General features: G+C 41.6%; 1 protein-coding gene across 48 annotated transcripts in view; it reads left to right on the top strand.

Moving 5' to 3' along the window:
• The window catches only part of MADD (MAP kinase activating death domain), a 76,144-nt gene that overhangs the window by 20,685 nt on the left and 34,226 nt on the right, over positions 1-21,233 (top strand). For 11 of the 48 annotated variants that reach the window (XM_032993302.2, XM_032993314.2, XM_032993330.2 and 8 more), the window contains exons 5-22: positions 57-188; positions 1,464-1,577; positions 2,298-2,378; positions 3,412-3,420; positions 4,166-4,222; positions 4,982-5,160; positions 5,761-5,996; positions 6,371-6,527; positions 7,540-7,646; positions 8,532-8,725; positions 9,325-9,656; positions 10,316-10,455; positions 11,700-11,801; positions 13,731-13,790; positions 14,250-14,352; positions 15,382-15,568; positions 15,744-15,894; positions 18,321-18,527. In XM_032993302.2, the coding sequence (XP_032849193.1) occupies positions 57-188; positions 1,464-1,577; positions 2,298-2,378; positions 3,412-3,420; positions 4,166-4,222; positions 4,982-5,160; positions 5,761-5,996; positions 6,371-6,527; positions 7,540-7,646; positions 8,532-8,725; positions 9,325-9,656; positions 10,316-10,455; positions 11,700-11,801; positions 13,731-13,790; positions 14,250-14,352; positions 15,382-15,568; positions 15,744-15,894; positions 18,321-18,527 (2,548 nt within the window). Of the gene's footprint in view, positions 1-56; positions 189-1,463; positions 1,578-2,297; positions 2,379-3,411; positions 3,421-4,165; positions 4,223-4,981; positions 5,161-5,760; positions 5,997-6,370; positions 6,528-7,539; positions 7,647-8,531; positions 8,726-9,324; positions 9,657-10,315; positions 10,456-11,699; positions 11,802-12,657; positions 12,697-13,730; positions 13,791-14,249; positions 14,353-15,381; positions 15,569-15,743; positions 15,895-18,320; positions 18,528-21,233 lie in introns of all 48 variants that reach the window. The other 37 variants (XM_032993346.2, XM_032993351.2, XM_032993345.2 and 34 more) reach the window with 14 other exon arrangements.

Here is a 21,233-nt window from a genome sequence, read left to right as displayed (position 1 = left end):
GTATTAGAAGTGAACGGTTGCTACCCCTGTGCTGATGTGAGTTTCTTTGGTTGCAGGTTGTGTTGCAGTCCCGAGATTATAATGCGCTCTCAATGTCTGTGATGGCCTTTGTTGCTATGATCTACCCGTTAGAGTACATGTTCCCAGTGATCCCTCTGCTTCCCACCTGCATGGCCTCTGCAGAACAGGTACATATTTTCCCTTTACTGGTCTTTTGCAAAGGATGTTTCTGTGATGTCCGAAATGTATATAGGAGTAGTCCTTGTTTTCTTCCCTGCTGTCTTCTCAGGGATTGTAGCAAAGTCTGCCTTGCAAAGAAAGTTCTTTGAGCACCACTAACTCTTCAGATTGTAGGTAACACTTATCTGGATTTCTTCAAAGCATGCTTAGTGAATAGTAAGATTCAAAGCAGTAGTTCACAAGCAATGGACTGAAAGGCTATAGAGCTACAATATTATGGTGAGTATTTACTCCCCACACTCCCCCAGCTCAGTATTAGGGTTTGTTTGAGGAGGGTCCAGAATAATATTTAAGGACGCTTGAGGGTTCTTGATTCATAGTTTAGAAACTATTGCCTGTAATTTATTCTCAGAAATATGAAGTGTTGAGTTACTTCAGCTGGGAGCCTGGGTTTTGCCAATAGTCAGCTTTCTGCAGGAGCTCATTATTTTGCTTGGAAAGATAGAATTCAGGCCCTCTTACTACTTCAGTGCTATCCTGCAACTGATGCTGCAGGTTTGTTCTTGTACTGCCCCTGGGAGGTGACCAACTGTTCTAGATTTAAGGAATTAATTATCCTCCCAAGCCACTGGTCTCAAACTGCGATGTGCCTTAGTGATCTAAACCTTTTCTCTCCGCTGATTTCCTTATCAGAAACAACCTGAATTTCCCCTTAGGTTTTTCCATGTACATTTGAAAACATTATGTCTGTTTCTTTTGCTTCCTAGAGATGTTACTGTTTTGAAACCAAATTACCATTGCAAGGGTAAGGGTAAAGCCCTTGCATAGGTAAAGCCATATTTACAATGGCACAAACTCAGTCTGAGCTGAGGATGTATTCATCTGTGACTTGCTGCTTCTCTAGTTAGGCTCTTATTCTGAACATCTTCTTTTCTTGGTCCACAATATATGTGGCAAGCTGTTAGATTAGCTAAGTTTTTTCCAAAGAGCCATGCAGCCTTATTGATTACATACCTGGGGGTGGGAGGGCATGCAAGGCAGAAAGTTATTTTCTTCTAAATGAAAACTGCTCTCTGAGAAGGAGCTTTAATTATCTTTTGTTTGTTTGTTTGTTTTTCTCTTTTATATGTTTCTATTGTATGGAATTAATTACTTATTTATCAATGCTTTGTGTGTTTTCTCCTCTGCTATAAATGTACTGTAGTTAATAAATAAATATTTGGGAAGAACATGCTGATATCAAATGCAGATCTTGTCCTTATTGAAGTCTCTCTTTCTCTCAGTTGCTTCTAGCCCCTACACCTTATATCATTGGTGTTCCAGCAAGTTTCTTCCTTTACAAACTGGATTTTAAAATGCCTGATGATGTATGGCTTATTGACCTGGATACCAATAGGGTAAGTGGTGCCCATAAGGACTTGTGTCTTTGTTTCCAGGGAACTGTGCACTTTCATCGGTGTATCCATTGAGAATTTAAGAATGCCTGGCCCCAGTCTGCCTTTGCCACTCCCATTTTAAACTGCAGGATTCTGTTCCTTGTTGTGTCTCAAGGTTCCTGTTTCTTTTGCTCATAAGGCATTCTTTTTCAATTAATCCATCTGGGTGTATCATTAGAAGATAAATCCAAATTGATACAGATGTCGTCTTGAGTAATTGTGACCCTGTCTCTTACAGCCCTACCTAAGAAACCCAGTCTGTTAAGAGCCTTCTAGCAGCATTGGTTGTCATAATTCAAATGGGACTTTGTATCCTGCTTTCTACTGGGGCATGAGCAAGGCTAATTTAAGGGAAATGTGTATAACATTTTTTACTTGATGGCAATTCCAAAGGATGAGTGTGGTTTAATTCAGACTTCTTTTTTTTGTGGCAAATGATAAAGTAACTCTTCCGTTGTTTGTGATATTGTAAACAATAACAACCATAAAGAAGTGAAAATCAAAGTATTGATGCAGGTGTCCGTGTTTGGGGGTTGTGTTGTGGTTTTTTTTTTTTTAGTTAATTATTTTACTTTGTGGCTTTTATTCCTCCATCTCTGGAGTGGTGGAGAATCAGGAGACTGTGTTTTGGAAATGACTACAGCTGGGGGATTTTTGGTCTGTTGCTGTGCTTAATTCCAGGTGATAGTTCCCACAAATGCAGAATCTTTGCCAGCACTGCCAGAACCAGAAGCGTCAGAGCTGAAAAAGCATTTGAAACAGGTAATAAGCACTTTGGGGAAAGGACTCAGATTCATTAGAACTTTGCAGATGTGGTCTTGCGCAGGTCTTCTGCGATACTGGACAAGAATGCAAGTCAGCAAATGTAAAGCAAAATGTGTTAAAAGCGGGTGTGTATCCTGGCTCATCATATGGATGGGAAAATGTATGAGACTACTGGAATACCCTTGGTCAAGAAAGTGCCCCTTGGTCAGTCATGGAGAGGTCTACTTCTCTGAATGTGGAGGTGGGCTAATCAATAGGGTGGCTGATGAAACAAAGTTATAGGAGTGTCTTCGTTTGAGATCCCTGAGCTGTATGACTTTCTAACACTGTCTTCTCCTGACCAAGCTAAATCTGAGACTTTCATCTTGTTTCAGGTCTCTCTGTAGTTTCTCCAGAGGACTTCATTGTGATTTTTGTTACCTGTTTCATCTTTTGATGTCTCTGCTGTTTCCAATTTTGTCATTTATAGGGGAAGCAGAGGACTAGAAATTTTCTGTTAACCTATTTAAGATGCCTCTTTCTTACAGTTGGCCAGTTAAAACATCCCTCATGTTAGAATACAGCAGCATTTTGAGCTTAAAAAGTAGTGTCAATTGATACAGATGTGAAGTGGTAGGTATCCACTTGCTACTTTTCTATCTTAATGGAGAAAGTTAATTTGGAAAAGTGAGTGGTCAGTGAAGCTTATAACTGCACTTAATTTCTTAGCCAGGTGAGGGATAATTTGAAATGCTCCTGGGCGCAACAGATGGTTTATGTTTTTACTGTTGTTTGGGGCTAACTTGTTTCCAGTTGGTGCAGAAAGCTCCAGATTCCTCCTTTACATTTGCCATGTGGGCTTTAAACTCTGACTTGATCCATCAAGCTATGATCATCTTTGTTTCCCCTCCATTCACAGATCTGTGTGTGAGGTCTCAGTCTCTCCTCTCAGGTCCTGCTAAGCCATTTATCAGCTTGGGTCATCCTGGCTGATCGTGTCAAGCAGGTTTTATCTCTTTATTTCTGTTTTCCTTATGCACGCTGCATGCAGTATCTAAAGGTAAAGTGTGTTACTTATGTGATGAGGTCTGCTCTTTCTCTCTCCTTGTAGACCAGGAGAGCAAAGTGTGTAACCTCTATGATACCCCAGTACTTGCTGTCAGCACAGATGGAAGCGATGTGTTGCTTGGAGTTTTGTTAGATCCACCTTCCCCTCACTTCTGCCTCACCCCCTTGCAATTTCAGGCACTGTTCAGCAAAACTCTCTCACTGGTTGGATATCAGAAGAACAAACTGCAATCTCCCTGAAGGCATACTTAAAATTCTCAGTGTTCACCCAAATTCAGGTTACATCCCTATGTATTCCTGCAGGCATTATCATTAAGATTTGACCATTGGCAAAGGAGGAGTGCTACTGGTTGCTGTACAAAGTAGAGAAGACTAAATTGTGGCCCACATCACAAAGGTTAACACTTTTGTGTGCCTTTGGGTCTTAGCATCAATTACTAAAATTCAGGATATCTGCTTTTCAACCGCAGTTGAGAGTTCTTAGCTGCATCAATAAAGACAGCAGCCTTTCCACTTTCCAGAGTGGCCAGATGTGAATGTTTGGGGGTGGGGCAGTTAGACCTCTCTCCCAAGATGTGCCTATTTTGTGGTCCCTTTTATTTCCTCTCATTTGTGATATTTGGTAGTAATAGTTTTTTTTTTTTTTTTTCCTTCCATCTGTTTCTCTGTGGTCATGTGTTCGTCTTGGCTCTGATGGGCTGCTGGTGTTATCATATGATCTTCCATCTTGCCTCCAGTGTCTGGTTAGCATGACTGCAATCACTCAGAAACAGCTGCTCACTCCTGACAACAAGGTTCTTTATTTTATTCTTTTCCCCTCAATTTTCCATTTTTACCCTTTTCCTTTGAAGTTTTGGTTTTTGTTTTGTTTTATATATTTATTTATTTTTCAAATAAAAAGATGAAGACTCAGTGGGCAAATGGGAGAAATGAGGAATATTTAGGATAGGTCTGGGTGTCCAGGACTGATTTACCACTTGTGCTGCTCCAGTGCATATCCTTGAAGATGTTATGAGGGTTGAAGAGGATGGTAGCATTATGGAGAGATGAAGACCTCATTCAGATGGGAAGTGGAAGTTTGCAGGGATACAGGCAGATTCCTGTGTTAAGGTGTCTCCACATTGTCCTGGGATATTGAACTCACTGGTTGGATGGCCAAGTTGCAAGGCAAGTTTCAAGGCCACTAGGTCCCAAGATACATCCAACTTACGCAGGGGAATAACTCTACAGTAAGTTGTAAACAGTGCCGTACTACTAGTGGTCCAATTTGGACTATCTGTTTTCATGTCATGAATGATTTAGCAAGGTGGACTTGTGTGCTGCCCCTTGGCTGGCTCCAGGACTGTTTCATCCTTGAGGAAATGGTTTTGACAATCCGCATAAAGGAAGGCCTGGAAATCCTTGTTGACTCAGCATAGGAGATGATTTAAGACAAACTAATGGAGCATGCACAATTGTTGCAATTGCCTAGAGGGCAGTGTAGCTCTCATCTCTCCTTTGTTCCTTGAATAACTTTCCTTGCTAAGTGTGTGCATAATGTTGTCCTTTGTTAGGCCCTGGCCAGCATGAGTCTGAATACTCAGCCCATTCTTAATCTAGAGAAGTTCCATGAGGGGCAAGAGGTGCCACTGCTGCTGGGAAGACCACAGAATGATTTACAGTCTACTCCCTCCACAGAATTCAACCCTCTGATCTATGGAAATGATGTGGACTCTGTGGATGTGGCTACCAGGTGAGGCTGAACAGGAAGGTATTGTTGAATCTTCATAATGTTTGCACTTGAAGGCAGCACAGGCGCGTACACGAGTCCTGCGGTGGAAGCAGCATCTCCCAGGTTCTACAGCAGGTTCTACTTCAAATCACGGGGAAAAAAAGTGCAGAAATTACGGTGTTTATCTCAGTCTATTAATTACATGAACATAATTGTGTATCTTGAAGGGGTGTTTCGTTTCTTGCATTTTCCTATAGATCGTGCAGTTTACCTGGACTTGTCAGTCTGATGTTGTATCCTTGGCTTAAATCACAAGCCTCGAACTACAAAAAAAGCTGGAGACTTAGTTGGCACCTCAGCTAGCAGATACGAGAACGATGTTCCTCATAGAGTGGGTCTTGATGTTGACATGGTGAATTAAAGTGATTTCTTGGGTTTGGTTCTTGGTTTTATTTTTTCCCCTTTTTCTTTAAAGACGTTTTCTAAGAAGACTTAGTTTTTCATTACCATTCTTCAAAGGTTTGAAACATTGCATACTGCATAGCTTTTAAAGGTGCTCTGTCTTCTTTTCTGTGGTGTTCTCTGCTTTTATCTGGTATATTGTTCTCTGTTTCCTTTTAGGGTTGCTATGGTGAGGTTCTTCAACTCGCCAAATGTTTTGCAAGGTTTCCAGATGCATACTCGGACTCTTCGTCTCTTCCCACGACCAGTGGTGGCCTTCCAGGCAAATTCTTTTCTTGCCTCTAGGCCGAAACAAACACCTTTTGCAGATAAGCTTTCCCGGACACAGGCAGTAGAATACTTTGGAGAATGGTCACTCAACCCTACTAACTACGCTTTCCAAAGAATTCATAACAGTGAGTTTTGGTCTCGCCTTTCTTGCACTTGGGTATGATGCAGGAACTAAAAAACCAGAGAGATTCTAAGGAAGGACTTAGTTTTACACCATGATATTCCTACTGGGGAGGGAAATCCAGTTCAAGGAACATTTTTCTATTTTTATGTATGTTGTTGTATGTTTCTACCAAGTTAGCCCTGCTCTTAGCTGCTTACTCCTCCAATTAATTTTACCTCTTCTTTGGTCATGGAAAAGAAATCTTGTAGGCTTCTTAGAGTAGGGACCATCCCTTCCTTTGTGCAAGGCTGAGCAGGGGGCAGCCTCACTGTGAATGAAGCCTTTGACACTGATAAATGAGTTCAGTTAACTCTCTCCTTGGTTTTTTTTGCGCAGACATGTTTGACCCAGCGCTGATTGGTGACAAACCAAAGTGGTACGCTCACCAGCTGCAGCCCATCCACTACCGTGTCTATGACGGTAATTCACAGCTGGCTGAAGCACTGAATGTCCCAGCAGAGAAGGAAACAGATTCGGATCCCACTGATGACAGGTTAGCAGGGAGCGTGACGGTAGGCACATGATAGTTACCTCAGATTGCTGAGCCTCTCCTTCTGCTTCTCGTTTGCAGCCTTTTCCTGTAGCATGCCAAGTTGCTGTTTCCTTTCTTCTGTCTGGGCAGAATACTGACACTGAAGTAAATTGTCTCACTGCTCTCTTATCACAGCAACCTCTTATAATCCTTTCCTAGCGTCTTCTCAAGCCTGCATTTAATGTGATTCTCCATTTGTATTTTTCTTCTTTTCTTTTGCTACCTGTATGCTACTTGACATTTGGTATTTCCTCCCACCCTAATCCTTTTTTCTTCCATGCTCTTCTTTTTCTGGTTATTTTTATTGCAGTACTACAAGTACTCCCACCCATCCTACCACTCTTTCAAATCTCTACTCAGTGCACATAGTTATGTGAAGCTTGTTAGTACTACCCACTGCCTGAGACCTCCTTCCGTGCTCAGTAAAATGAGTAAACTTTTTTGTTGTAGTAGTTGTTGTAGTAGTTTTGGCCATATTTCCCAGAGTTTTGCATTTAGTTTATGCATCAAGTTTTTCTGCATCTCTGCTAGCTTGTGAGATCTTTCAGGCTTGGATTTGCACATCTTTTACATTCTGCACAGCACCAGTGGTCCTGGCAGAGTGTGATTTATCATTAGTATAAAAAGAGAATGTTCTCTACTTGTGATTTCCAGTTCCCTTTGAAGTTGTCCTGCACACACACTGAGAACTAACACACTACTCCCTGCTCACTTAGGCTTGACCTCATTAGCTTTGCTAGGGCCTTTAAATGTTTTCCCATATTGTCTTTTCACGTATCTCAAGGTTATTTCATTTGTTCTGACCTTTTGTGAAACTGGCTTCTGACTCTTGCCAGAAATGTGTTTGTAGAGACTGTAATATCATGACATTTTTAAGAGGCTGATGAAAACAGTGCCACATCACATCTTTGAAACATCAGGCCCTGCTGTTGCTGTTATACTACCACTCACCTCCCTTTCTCACCTCTTGTGGCAGTGGCAGTGACAGCGTCGACTATGATGACTCAAGTTCCTCCTACTCCTCCCTCGGTGACTTTGTCAGTGAGATGATGAAATGTGACATTAATGGTGATACCCCAAGTGAGTAACTTTGAGCATTGCTTTCACAAGGTCCACCTGGGTTCCTCTTCCCTGTACATCTGCACTGTGGGAAAAATGCCTCCCCTAAGTCCCTGAATCAGAGCAAAATATTGTGCCATTGTAGCCCTGCTCTGAGGTAAAAGTATCTTCTATACTCCTCCAATATTCAGGGGTAGGCTGAAAAAAGACATTTGTCCTGCTTATAAACAATGCACTCCAAGGGACACTGGGAAGAGGAAGAACAGAAATAAGTGCTGCTGAACAAAACTGGCTCACTAGATCTGGAAACAACCTGCTGTTGCCAGCAGATACTCTGCAATATGGGCAGCAGAGTATGAGCTTTCTCCTGTCCCTGCATATTGGTTCTCAGTGCTGGCTTTAATGAGCCGTCCTGTCCTAGCTGGGACAGGAAAATGCATTCTCTGTGCCTTATGTGAAGGCTGCAGCAATAGCTTCTCTTGTGAGAGTGGGAAACTCTCACTTTCTTCAATAAAGTATAAATCTAGTAGGAGTGTCAGCACATTTCCTGTGTCCCAAGGACAAGAGGTAATAATCCTAAGTTGCAACAAAAGAAACTCTGCTTGGACGTAAGGAAAAGATCTTCATGGTTAGTGTGGTTAAACAGGTTCCCAGGATCACAGCCGAATGTCACCCTTGGAGTCTTTCAAAACTCAGTGGGACGAGGCCCTGAGCAACCTGCTTTATCTTTGAAGTTACCCCAGCTTTGAGCAGAGAGTTGGAATAGATGACCTCCAAAAGCCCTTTACAACCTAAATTTTTATGCAAGTTTATTCTACTGAGCAGTCCTCATCTGCTAGGGATCTTCAGATGGCAAAAAAGGCTGAGGAAGGCAGTGTTCTTTAATGCAAAATGATGTGTTTGCAGATGTTGACCCGCTGACTCACGCAGCCCTTGGTGATGCTAGTGAAGTGGAATTTGATGATTTTCAAGAATATTCAGGGGATCTGGATGAACAGGCCATGGACAGTGAAAACTCCCAAGAGAACAACCAGCCTCGTTCAAGTTCCAGTACTACAGCCAGTAGCAGTCCCAGCACTGTCATCCATGGAGTGAATCATGTGTGTACTGAGATGAGTTCAGCCCCAAGATCAGTGTATTAGCATATAAAGAATGGGAGAATGCCCTTCTGAGAAGGGCAAAAGCTAATAGGACTGTGAAACCATGCACAGATTAAACTGCATGCTCTTTCCAGGCTTTCTGTGCAAGGTGGAGTTTACTGGTACCCCCTTACGCTGCGATCGAGCATTCCTCTGCATAAAAGCTCCTGTGCATTGAAAAATGCAGCGTTAACAGAGACCAGTGGTCCAGGTTGTGACAGCAGGAATTGCTTTTATAGAGTCTGGAAAGACCTGGTGCATTAGAGGAACGGGGAGTGGGGTGGGAAAACTCAAGAATCTGGGGTCATTTAGGGAGGATGGGAGTTGCTTGCATAACCACAAAACAGTGTAATGGAGAGCCGTTATCCTGGGCAAGCACTTACCCGCAAGGTCAGTTTTACAGGGCAGTAAGTCCTGGAACAATGCTCAAATACTGCAACGTATATAAAATCCAAGATTAGAACCACGGATAGTGGGGATGGGGTGGGGGCCCAGTAATAAACAGCAAGGACCTTGCAGACTTCGCAGTTTGAAATAATTGTTCTTGTCCTGCCCTTCAGTTGTATGTAACGCACATTAGCGAACAGGTCAATGATTTGACTGGTCCACAGGAGTCAGCAGAGTCAGCAGAAATGGAAGAGAAGTTGGTTGCTGGATTTTCAAACCATCTCCCTTCCTTGCCACTGCAAGCGAGCTTTCCCAAGATAAGCTTGGATCGTCGTGAGAGTGACAGCGCAGCAGGCAGCATGAGCTCCTCGGAAGGGGTGGTGAGGAAGCGAGAGTACGACAACCCGTACTTTGAGCCACAGTATGGTTTTCCTACAGAAGATGAAGATGATGAGCAGGAAGAGAGCTACACCCCAAGATTTAACCAGAATCTCAATGGAAGCAGGCGAGTCCTCCTTGTCTCCTGCCTTTCTGTACAGCACTGCTGGGGTTTTCATCTGCCTCATGTAGTTTAATGTTCATTAGTTCAAATGTCTTTTGCACCTGAAATGTGGTGTTGATCACATCCATTTAGTACTGAAATGCTGTAAACTGGTTCGAGTAAAGGCACTTGCTCAGTTCCCTCAGCTCCTTGCTTTTATGTAAGCAGTAGGAGCAAACAGAATTACCAGTTCTTCCTAGAAACATTCTAGTATATCACCTACTGATTTCTGGAAACCTTTGAGCAATTTTTTTTTTAATTTTAATTTCATTTTGGTGAAGCTTTGTCTTTTGGGGGAAAGATACTGTAGTGATTGATGACATTGGGTTTTCTTGTTATTGCTCTCAGTGCAAAACCCTTTCACCCCAAATCCACCAATGCCCTTTTGTGGACAAGTTTTCAGCATGCCCTGAGAGGTAATAAAAGCCTAAATTCAAAGATGCTTCAATTCTCTCGTTTTTACTTTTTTTTTTTTTTTTTTTTGTCTTTCCCACAAGGTAAGGGTAGTGTGGTGAAACCTGATGAGGAGTGAGACCAGCATTCATCTCCCATGATCATACAACATGTTGATTTGGGACAGGAAGGGGGAAAGCTAATAACAGTTGTACTTAATTTCTTTAAAGGTCTCAGAAGTTACTCCGTCCAAACAGTTTAAAACTGGCCAATGATTCTGATGCAGATTCAGATTCCAGGGCCAGCTCCCCAAACTCTACTGTCTCCAACAACAGCAGTGAAGGTTTTGGGGGCATCATGTCTTTTGCAAGTATGTACTAATGCATTCATTAAGCTGGTTTTATTTATTATATTAGAGTTTACAGAGAGATGGAGTAGAGGGATGGCGAGTCAAGAGAATGACTTAGTTGTCAGATTATTACCAGCTCTCCAGAAGTCATGTGGGGAGCCACAGGACCTCTTTGATTTACACTGCTGATAAGTACCCCTCATGTATTTTCAGTAAGGATGACTTTGGTTATGTGGTTGAGAAATATGGCACTTTAGGGCACAGATCAGAAATCCTTTCGGTTTTATTTAAACAAAAAATTGTGCAATTTCGTGAAGTGGATACAAATATCTTACCAGTATTGTGCCTTCCATGTTGCCATACTTATGTATTTAGGTGCTAAATTCAATTTCTTGAGTGTGCTCACCTACTTTCAATTATATTTTAATAGTAAAATCCAAAGGTGTGGAAAACTAATCTAGAGTTTTTTAATGAGTGAAAGAAGACACGGCCAGTTGAGTCTTACAGTATAGTGGGGAGCAGTGCGTGAAGTTTACAGCAGTGGGGAAAGTGTATTGGATATTTCTGGTAAAATTATTGTTACCAAAATAAGACTGCAAAAACAAGAACCAAAGCAAATTGAAATAGTAAGTACGCTGACATATTAACGACCATCTTGTAGATCAACAAACTGATTAACACTTCATGAGATGCTTTCAGGCTGTCTGCAGGCGTAACCAGATGACAATGCATTATGGTGTTCCTAAGATCTGTCTGTGCTAGGAAGAACTTTTGTTTTCTCCTAATAAATGGGAAGTTTCTATTTTAAAGCATGCTTCTGTGGCAGATTTAACATATTTCATAAGGCACAATCGTCACTTCAGAATTCTTTGGAGATCTTCCACCATCCTGTTCTCTCATGTGGCCCTTGCCATTCATTTGCTGCTAAAAAGAGGATCAAACTAGAAGACACAGCTGACATGAGGTTACCTGTTTAAGTGCAGGATGATAAGTGGATGTTGATGTTACATTTAAGACTCAAAGATACAACAGCAAGGATTGTAACGTGAAAGTTAAGAATTATGTGTTTGTCCAGTTTAGAATAATCTGATTAGAGATGTGGTTGCAATGGAAATGAGGTGGTTATGCTTGTGAGACTTTTGGATAATAAAGAAGAACTTAATCATTAAGGATCTGGAATAAGAAAGTGAATTACAGGAAGTTTAGGAAGTTCGAGTGTGTTCACTGAGCATTAGGCATTTAATGGTTTTCTTTTTCTGTCATAGGCAGCCTGTACAGAAACCACAGCACAAGTTTCAGTCTGTCCAACTTAGCTCTACCAACCAAAGTTGGGAGAGACAAGAATACTCCCTTTCCCAGCCTGAAAGGTAACCGTTTTTCCCTTTGTCTTCTACAGCCTTTAGAGTCCTTGTGACTTGGCAGTCTGAGGTCTTACCCCTAACAGGAATCCTGAGGGTGACCCATTTTGGTAGTTGGGGTAGTACCTGTCTTAAATATCAAGACAGTAAGTTGTCTCAGTCAGACTTCTTCCCAACACTTGGGCTGTGTTGGGATGGGAGACTGGCTGGTCTAGCCTGTGTTAGTGGATACACTGTGAATGTTGGTTTTGTTTTGTGTTCTGTTTTGTTTTATTTTTACGTAGTTAGTGTAAAGAATGGGAACCAAGAGGTAGGTCCTACTTTTGTACCGCCACTATCTACATGATTAGCCTTAGGTAACTTGTTAGAGCAGTGATGCTGCATTTGTAAGTGGAGATAATGCCAACCTCCCGTGGAGACTGCAGTTCACGTGAGTTTGAAAAGTGTTTATAGTCTTTTCAGTTCACTAAAAAGAAAATTTCTGATTGGAATCAAATTATAACCATACTTCAGCTCATTCAGAGTGAAGATCAATCCCTAACTTCTGTGCACAGTCTTTTCATTGGAACATCTCCTGTTTGTCTGCAGTATCATTAGATAACACGTCTGACTGGGCACTAGAGAAATGACTGTCTCACCGTGGGGTGTTAGACAGCCCAGTCATCCTTCTACCAGATGTAATAATAGAAAGGTGGCTGAGCATGTTTTGGTGTTTTAATGTTGAGACGTTTTCAGTTACTAAACTGGGGAGAGGTTTTATTTTACCTTTTGAGTTATTCTATCTGATTAGAACTTACTGCTTTTGTTTTAATATGTTGATTTTTTTTCATTTACTTTTTCCTCCTCATCATTTTCATCGGTAAAGATTACTTTAATCTGGAAGTGGGAAGGGATGTGGATGAAGGTTGGTATGATGTTTTGCTGACCTTTGACCTTGTAGAAACAAAGGCCAAAAGCTGGATTTTGTGTTTCTCCTTTGGACTTTGTTTTTGAGACAAGTAATCATTCCCTGTGTGTAAAATGAGGAGGAACAGGACTGGTAGGGTGAAAACACTAGCAGAGACTCTGCACAGCTGTTGTTGACAACCTTTTACCAGTTGGTTATGTTTTCATGTCCAGTTGTACTGGATAAGAAACATGCTTCATGTCGGTTCTTTCCATGGGTAAACTTAATGACCGATTCCATGCATTGGAAGAAAACAGTGATGGGGTTTGCCATCCCACGTTCATGCTTTGCGCCTCATCTTCTGCACTTTAGTGTTCTTTTCTTGACTGTTTTAATCATGTAGGGCCTTTAATGTCACTATGCAGATATGAGGATAGGATTTCCGTGGAGTAGCTCAGTCTGTTTTATGCATGTGCAAGAGTGTGTGTGTGTGTGTGTGTGTGTTTGTGTTCATTTACATGTGCATGCTGACTCATTGGGTTTCCCAGTGGGCACTTCACTGGTTTTTAAATGTTTTTGTCTCCGTTGTACAGGTAGAAAATCGCTGCATTAACTTGTCCTTACCAAGTGTGCGTGGTACCTTGTGTTTCTAACTAATGGGAAATGATGCTGGGACTCCATCTCATTGCTGCTGTTTGACCACTTTCCATCTTCCTTTTTAATTTTTATTTCATGCACATCCATTGATATTTTTTCCTCAGTGATGCAGATGTTTTTGATAGTGCCCTTGAAATGCAATATGTTCAACAACGTCCTTGAAGATGCAATACCTTGGTTTCACGATGCCAAGTTTCAAGTCAAGCACTATCTCTAAGATTAATCACCCTGGCCCTTGTTGTCTTGGGCTTCCAAGCATCCTTCCTGCTCTAGCGTCATTTGGGTTTTGTTTTGAGGGAGGGCTGGGAAGAAGCTGGTAGTTGGATTCTTTTGATGCTGATGGTGGGGAGTGTAGATATTGTAGTACACTACTAATTGTATATTTTGTGTCCCAGTATTTGGGTTAAATACTATAATGGAGATTATTACTGAAGCTGGCCCAGTAAGCAATGAAGGTGGGTTCCCTACAGCATGAGCTGTGCATGATATAACAATTTCCAGCATTCCCTGTGCCTGACTTTGGGCTACCTTTCTCACTGGGTAACCAGTACCACATGATCTATACTAGTCACCCCCAATGCATTATGCTTTTACATATAGTGACTAATCTGAAGATGGTTCTTGTTGTGGAACTGCATGCAGAGCAGCCAAACTTTTCCTGCCTTTCACTTCCTGCTCCCATTACCATCTTCTCTTTTTCTCTCTGCATTACTCCCATTACTGTTTTCTGCCGATGTGTGATGCTAGAATATGATATACGCTGCTGCTTTTTTGGAGTTTCCATTTTGTTTGAAGTCTGTTACCTGTAATCTGAATAGGTGTGTTAGCCAACCTTAGCATTGCTTGTTACTGTCCTGGGATCAGGTTGCTTTCCTCCCACCCCTTTCTCTCATCCTGTTTCCTCTCCTCTTTAGGAAACAGGCGAGCCCTTGTGGATCAAAAGTCTTCAGTCATTAAGCACAGCCCAACAGTGAAGAGAGAATCTCCATCGCCTCAGGGACGAACTAGCAATTCCAGGTAATGTTTTTCATTGCTTTTTGAGTATAAACTGTTGTTAGAGTGGTCTCACACTTGACCAATGTTTCCTCAGAAGTCTACCTGTCGAAAACTTAATAGTATTTTTCTGTGGCCATAAGCTTGCATGTATTATTGTCCAAGTAGATTTGGTATGGATGGTCTTGTATTTTTCCATGTTCCAAAATGTATCCTCTTTCTGCCTGAGATTCAAAAAATTCTAGGTCCCTACTTTAACTCAGTATTCTTTGTAATTGAGTCTGTTCTGAACAATGTAGTCTAGCCAGTAGAGTTTTCATATACCACGCAGGGGATCAGCCGAGTCATATAAAGCATTTTTTTTCCATGAATTCATGTGAAATGCTTTTCTCAACCTTGGGAAGGGACTCAGAATGGTGCAAGTAAACTTTACGTGACCTGTGCCTGTGCTTTCTCCTCCCTTTCTTATGTAGCAGTCATGGGTAGAGTGACGTTTACTTTGAGCTGTTGGGTTTGGGAGCCAAGCAAGAACAGAAACTGCACTTCAGACTGGGGAATGCAGCAGGTTGCAAAGGAGTTCCCTCCTCCTTGCCATTCCCTCCCCTGTGGCAAAACAAGCTGGAGCACTACACGTGCCAAGGCTGCTGCAGTAGTGCTGTTGGGAGTGCTGCGCTTCCTCCTTCAAGGAAAGCATACAGGTCAGAGAAGGCAGCGGTAGGAGAAGGTTGTGGCACAGAGGATTCTTACGGCTTCTGAGGAGTGCTGTGAAGGTGAGGAGCAGGGTGGTAGCTAGAGGGACTAGTGAAAAATCTGATCACGGCTTATTATAGGAAGTAACAGACAAAATATTTGATACTACACCTACAGAACAGAGCTTGGGCTGTGTGCGGTTATGTTAGCAGCAGGCATAGCTGGATTTGAACTTCTTTTCTGGTAAACTTTAGCTTTGATAGGAAATGCATTTCTGTGTGTGTCCTGGCCATATCTCTCTTCCCATGTAAGCCAAAGAAAGCAGGGGGCTAACTGGTGCCTGCTTCCTCTTAAATCCATCAGTGAGAACCAGCAATTTCTGAAGGAGGTGGTACACAATGTTCTCGATGGGCAGGGTGTTGGCTGGCTGAACATGAAGAGGGTCCGACGTCTGCTGGAGAGCGAGCAGCTCCGTGTCTTTGTACTGAGCAAGCTGAATCGCACGATCCAGTCAGAAGAAGATGCTCGGCAGGATATCATACAGGATGTGGTCAGTGCTGAACTCGGGAGGGTCCTCGTACCTCGTGTCTGCCGAGGCTCAATTTGTAGAAAGGTTTTGTTAAACTGCCTCCTAAAAGCAGATGTTACAGCCGTTTTGGAATTTTTGTTCTTGAATTATTTTCTCATTTCTGAAATAGCGACACTAATGGGATTTTTCATTGCAGGAGATCAGCCGCAAGGTTTATAAAGGCATGCTGGACTTGCTGAAGTGCACCGTGTTGAGCCTGGAGCAGTCATACGCAAATGCTGGCCTGGGAGGCATGGCCAGTGTGTTTGGCCTGCTAGAGATAGCACATACTCACTACTACAACAAAGGTGAGAGAAGCGTTTGTGAGAATACAGTGTTCATGAGCCAAGTAAGATCCGTACTGTGGAGGTAGCTGTCTTGTGGTTTGGGGTATTTCAGGGGTTTTATGACACTTTCAAAATAGGTGGCGAGTGTACCATTGTTACTGAAACCTTACAAACCTTGAAACTATTTTCTTGCACACGTGTAACTGGACCAATGGAAAATAATAGCCATACTGGTATTTGATTGAAAATGTAAACTATGCAGCAAGATACAAAACCTGGGAATTTTACAGATGAAGTGTAAGTTCTGAGAGTCAGGACCTTCAGCTAACACTGTCCCAGCCAGTCTTGGGAAGCTGTTGCAGACAGCCTGAATGGGGAGGGAGATACTTCTAATGTGGAACCGTATGAGACTTATGTCTTGCCAACCACCTTGTGTTTCACAGTGATTCTTACATCACTAAGTACTCTTGGAGAGGAAAGTCTGAAAATACCTCTTTGTCTTTCAGTTTTTTCTTAAAATCTGATTCTTAATGCAAAATAAGAAAATACCTGTGTAAGGAAAAAGATCAAAAGATGACAGAAAGCTACCTCTCTGCTTACTATCTGCCTCAGCTGTAATCTCAAATGATGAAAAGCTGTTTATTTCATTGTAGCAGAGGAGTAACACCTACTGAACACTTCATAGCTGGTGTTCTGGGTGGCTCACATCAGGGATTTTACAAGTTGGCTTAGCTGCCCTGGGGGTTACAGGTATTCATTTCCAGTCATTAGGATGCTGAGGGAGGTAAGGAAGGCTGTGCTGGTGTAACAGTCCTGAGTGGGGGGAATAGGCTGATCTTGGTAGTTATGAGCCTTTTAGTCTGACACTGAGCCTAAGCAAAATTATAGAGTGGCTGATGTAAGACTCGGTGGTTTCAGAGTGAAGTCTTGCTAATGGAATGGCAGATATCATAATTTGATGGTAAATAGAGTTTACCCAGTAAAATAATTGTGGTCACACTAACCAAAGTTTGATAGAAACTTGAAAAGCCTTGATAGATCTTGGAAGGACTTCTCTCATTAATGCATGACATTTTGATTTATGATAAAATTTTTGCTGTTTAATATGTTTTACCTGTTTTCAGTGAGTTGATATAGATATTTCTAGAAATGTTTTATAGAGTTTAGTGCTTATCTTAATGTTATTTAACATACAGTAGTGATCCAGTAATCATAAAATTGTTCAGTTTGCATATGCTGCCTACTGTTTGAGCAGGACCTGATGGATATAGGTTATTTGTCTAGAGGAAGCTGAATCTTAATAAAGCATGGTTGTGATTAATTTATTTTAATATGGCCAAACCAGGGACTTGGGTTGAGGAACAAGGACAGTTGGCAATAATAGCAGGGTTGGGAACTATGTCCTAGGAAGCAGTGTCTCTGAAAATGACAGCTATTTGTGAACTACCCACTGTTTGCTGTGTCTGCCAAAACTGGAGAGGGGGGGCACTGTGTAAACCTGGGAGTATAGATTTGGGATGCAGCTATTGCATTGTTGCTGGATATGTTACTAACAGGACCCACATCCGAGGTAGTGCTTCCAGTTGTGATCATCACATCTTGAAAAACTGAGGAGGATTCTGAAAAGACCTACAGGCAATTGGGAAAACACTTCTGCTCTGAAAGGTGGAGGTGTTCAGTCTGTTGAATGTTTGGTGTTGTTTGTTTTTAATTATTATCTAAATGGAAAGGTGTTGCTGATAGCAGAATCTTTAATCTACTGGACAAAGGTATCACAAGGTCTAGTGGTATGACAGATTTAAATATTAGGGTATTAAATTTTGACTGTTAGCCTCATCAGCTGTTGGAACAGTTTGTGCATGGTTGCACAAGGTTCTTTATGGAAAACCTAATTTTAATTATTCTATTCTGGAAGTTTTGCTGCAATTCGAGCTGTGGAGTTCGATACAGAAAAATAAACCAAACTGCCTTTGGGGACATGCGATTATGGAAAGTCTCAGAGAACGATGGAAGAGCTGTAGTGTTACCCATCAGAGGGGATTGTATCTGCCATCTTTTCACAGCAAGGAGCAGGCTTATATTCTAGAAGTGATATTCTTGGTATTTTAGGCAGAGTTGTTTAATTTTGCACATCTCAGCAGAAGTGATATTACAGTTACTGCATCAAAGAGGATTCCTAGGTTTCAAATATACCGGAAGGAGATAATTTTGATTATCCCCAAAACAGCACTCTGGCTTTCTCCTCTGCTGTTTCCCCCAGTGTGTCAGACTATCTGCAAGCCATGGTGACCTATGGGAACAAATGTGGGACTGAGCTGTTTCAGTGCCAGGCTTAATGATTTAGGTGAGACCATCTGTCTCATCTTCCTTTTCATGCTCTCATTTCCTTTCTTCTGTATTTTTTTTCCTTATTTTTTTTCCCAACACTTTATTTTTTTCCTTTAAAGAACCAGAAAAGAGAAAACGAAGTCCAACGGATGGATCTATCACTCCAGTTGGCAAGGATCCTGCATCATCCCCAAGAGTGGAGCCAAAACCTGCGATGCAGCTGCCGGTACCTCAGCTAATGCCAAAGGCACCGAGCCCTGCAGGCAAAGGGCCGAGGGAGTTTGACACAAGGAGTCTAAAGGAAGAAAATTTTATTGCTTCCATTGGTGTGTATTGAGGGGCATGCAAACTGCAGGAGGGACTTCTATTTTGGCATTAGGTTCTATTTGCATTCTCTCCATTTTAACACACTGCATTGCTGCTGTAACATGCTTCATTTACACCTTGGATCACAAAGAACGATCATATGTGTTTTCACTCTACTCTTGGATAAACTATCCAGGGCGGTTTTCTCCCAGAAGCTTTCTAATCGTAATTGATTCTGAATTTCATTATGCTTTAGACAACTTTATTTTTTGCTCTGTGATTGATGTTTGCAAGCAACAGGAAATGGCAAAGGGCAAACAGGGCCAGCAGGACTTTGGAAAGGGCAACTGTGGAAGAGACTGTAGGAAACAAAAGCTTTCTAATCATTGCTGACTACCTGTGGGTTATCTAGATTGCATCCTGATAGAAATAGGACCCAGAATCTGCTGATTATAAAAATAGTAAAAACTGCCAAAAAAGATTTTAGTTGTAGTTACAGTTTCAGTGAGCAGGACTGATGGATCTTCCTTCTATGCAATAGCAAATAGAATGCGTGTCCTTCTAAACAGCATCTGCTAGGCTGGTCACTGGAAATTTTCCCAGTCTAATTTCTTAGCTGGTATGGCTTTTCCCTATGTCTGGGAAAAAGTTAGAGGTAGGTTTTAAACTGTTTTACCTAAAAAGGGCTTTATAATAGACTTTTGGGGGGGATTAAAAAAGAAAAACAAACAAACAAGCAACTTTGGTTGGATCCAGCCTGCTGTGGACTGTGAACAAGAGAAAAGTACCATCAGTATGTGAGACCTTTTTTGTCAACTCCAAAAATACATCATGTTAAATTTTAGCTATTGCTTCTTATAGCCTGTTTAAAATAACTTTTTAATGGAATAATTGAATGAAAGATGAATCTTCTGAAAGCAACATGCTACTGTGAGGCTCTACCTGCAGTATGTGGCATAAGACAGGTTAATGTGTGTATTGGGCAGTTAGGAGGCAGGAGTGCAGACATTCGCTCCTATGCCCACACAACAGCAGCAGGCTGAGTGGTGGCGAGTCCTGAACTGATACTGAACCCCTCTGACTTGAGTTGCTTTCTTGTTTCAAGAGGTAATCTATGGAGGCAGTTGCTCAGAAACTAGGCTTGCACACTGTTCAAAAATCTATCAGGGAGCTAAAAGAGATTCAGATTGCCAGCATTTCAGTTTAGTAGTTTGGTTCGCTCTGGGTACTTAATTTCTTTTCTGTAGAAAAGAGAAAAAGGAAAGTACGCCTCAGACACAACTAAGAATAAAACAGACACTAGGCCAGCGTTCTGTTAAAGAATGAAGAGAGATCTTTTGATTGCATTGATGATACTGCTCCTTTCCCTCAGATGAAATTAAAGCCTCATAGAAATGGAAATCATAGAGATCAGGCAGCCCATGTTTGTGAAGCATCATAAGAAGTGCTTTTCAAAAGAAGTGCTACTTAATATGTTAACTAATGTTGCCAGAATATTAGCCTTAAACAATTCACAATTTTCAGGGACAAGCAACAGATGAATTCTTATTGGTGGTTTTGATGCTCCAATGCTTTCCATGTATCTTCTATGAAACTAAGTTACAAGAAGGATATGGTTTCACCAATACTGATCAAAGTTTGGAAGATTAATGTTTTTTCTGAAGCCTTTTTTTCTAACTGGTTTTGTCAGTTACCAAGAACCATGAACTGGTATGCAAATCAGGCTTTAAGAAATTGCTGTAAAAACAAATGTTCATCTCACTCTTGAGATCTAGAAGTACAGGGAGTCTCTCTTGTGTTGCAGGAAGGTTTTTAATTTAAAGCCGCTTGGCTGTTATACTTCCTTTATGTTCTGTTATGGACATTTCAGTACAAGGCAATACTTTGGATATGCAGGACCAGTGTTAGTCATGGCGAGGCTGAAATTCCTTCTGTAGTGAAATGCAGACTTTCTCATTCGAACTAACTTGAGGGAAGAAGCATTTGGTAAACATTTACATGTTGCTGCAAGAACAAAGTATTTGTAAGTAATTCCATTTAAACAGTTGGAAGAAAATGTTTGTATATGAAAATGATCCAGGCAACCTTTTCCAGTGTGGGAAAGGTGGTGGATTCTCCATCTGTGGAGACAGTGAGCACCTGACTGGACGTGGTCCTGCAGCAGCCTGCTCTAGTTGACCCTGCTTTGAGCAGGGAGGTTTCACTAGATGATCTCCAGAGGTCCCTTTGAACCTCAGCAGTGCCTTGATTCTGTGAAGTTTGGAAGGTGCCTACAGCCTCAGGTTGCTGATAGTCAAGTAAAACTCTCAATGAATCCATTGGGATTGTATGGACAAAATAAAAATTGAGCTGCTAACCTTTTGACCTAGTTACAAGAGGAAATATGAGAATGAAGAGTCAGTCATCAGCATGATGGAGTAAAATCACGAACGGCACTGTTTGCGTTAGCCACACACAGAGTGTATGTTAGTGTGGCAATTAAACTGCATCTCTGAGATCTAGAGGTGTGGTAGCTGAATGTGTGCAGTTTCCTTCTACTACAGGAACAACGGCCAGGAGGTTCACAGCCTTTTCCGAAGTTCAGGGTGGATGTGTTTCTGCTTGACCACCTTGTTCACTTTTCAGAAAGTTTTGTGGTTTCTTGTGTACCTCTGAAGAATGTAGCATACTCCCTTGTAACAGGGTAGGCTGTTGCTGCTCAAAATTCTTATTTCTGAGGTGAAAAG

The sequence above is a fragment of the Tyto alba genome, unplaced genomic scaffold (assembly GCF_018691265.1).
Source record: "Tyto alba isolate M040663 unplaced genomic scaffold, T.alba_DEE_v4.0 Super-Scaffold_18, whole genome shotgun sequence".
Taxonomy (NCBI): domain Eukaryota; kingdom Metazoa; phylum Chordata; class Aves; order Strigiformes; family Tytonidae; genus Tyto; species Tyto alba.
Note: the sequence above shows the minus strand (reverse complement) of the source record. Positions and strands in the feature narration are given on the sequence as shown.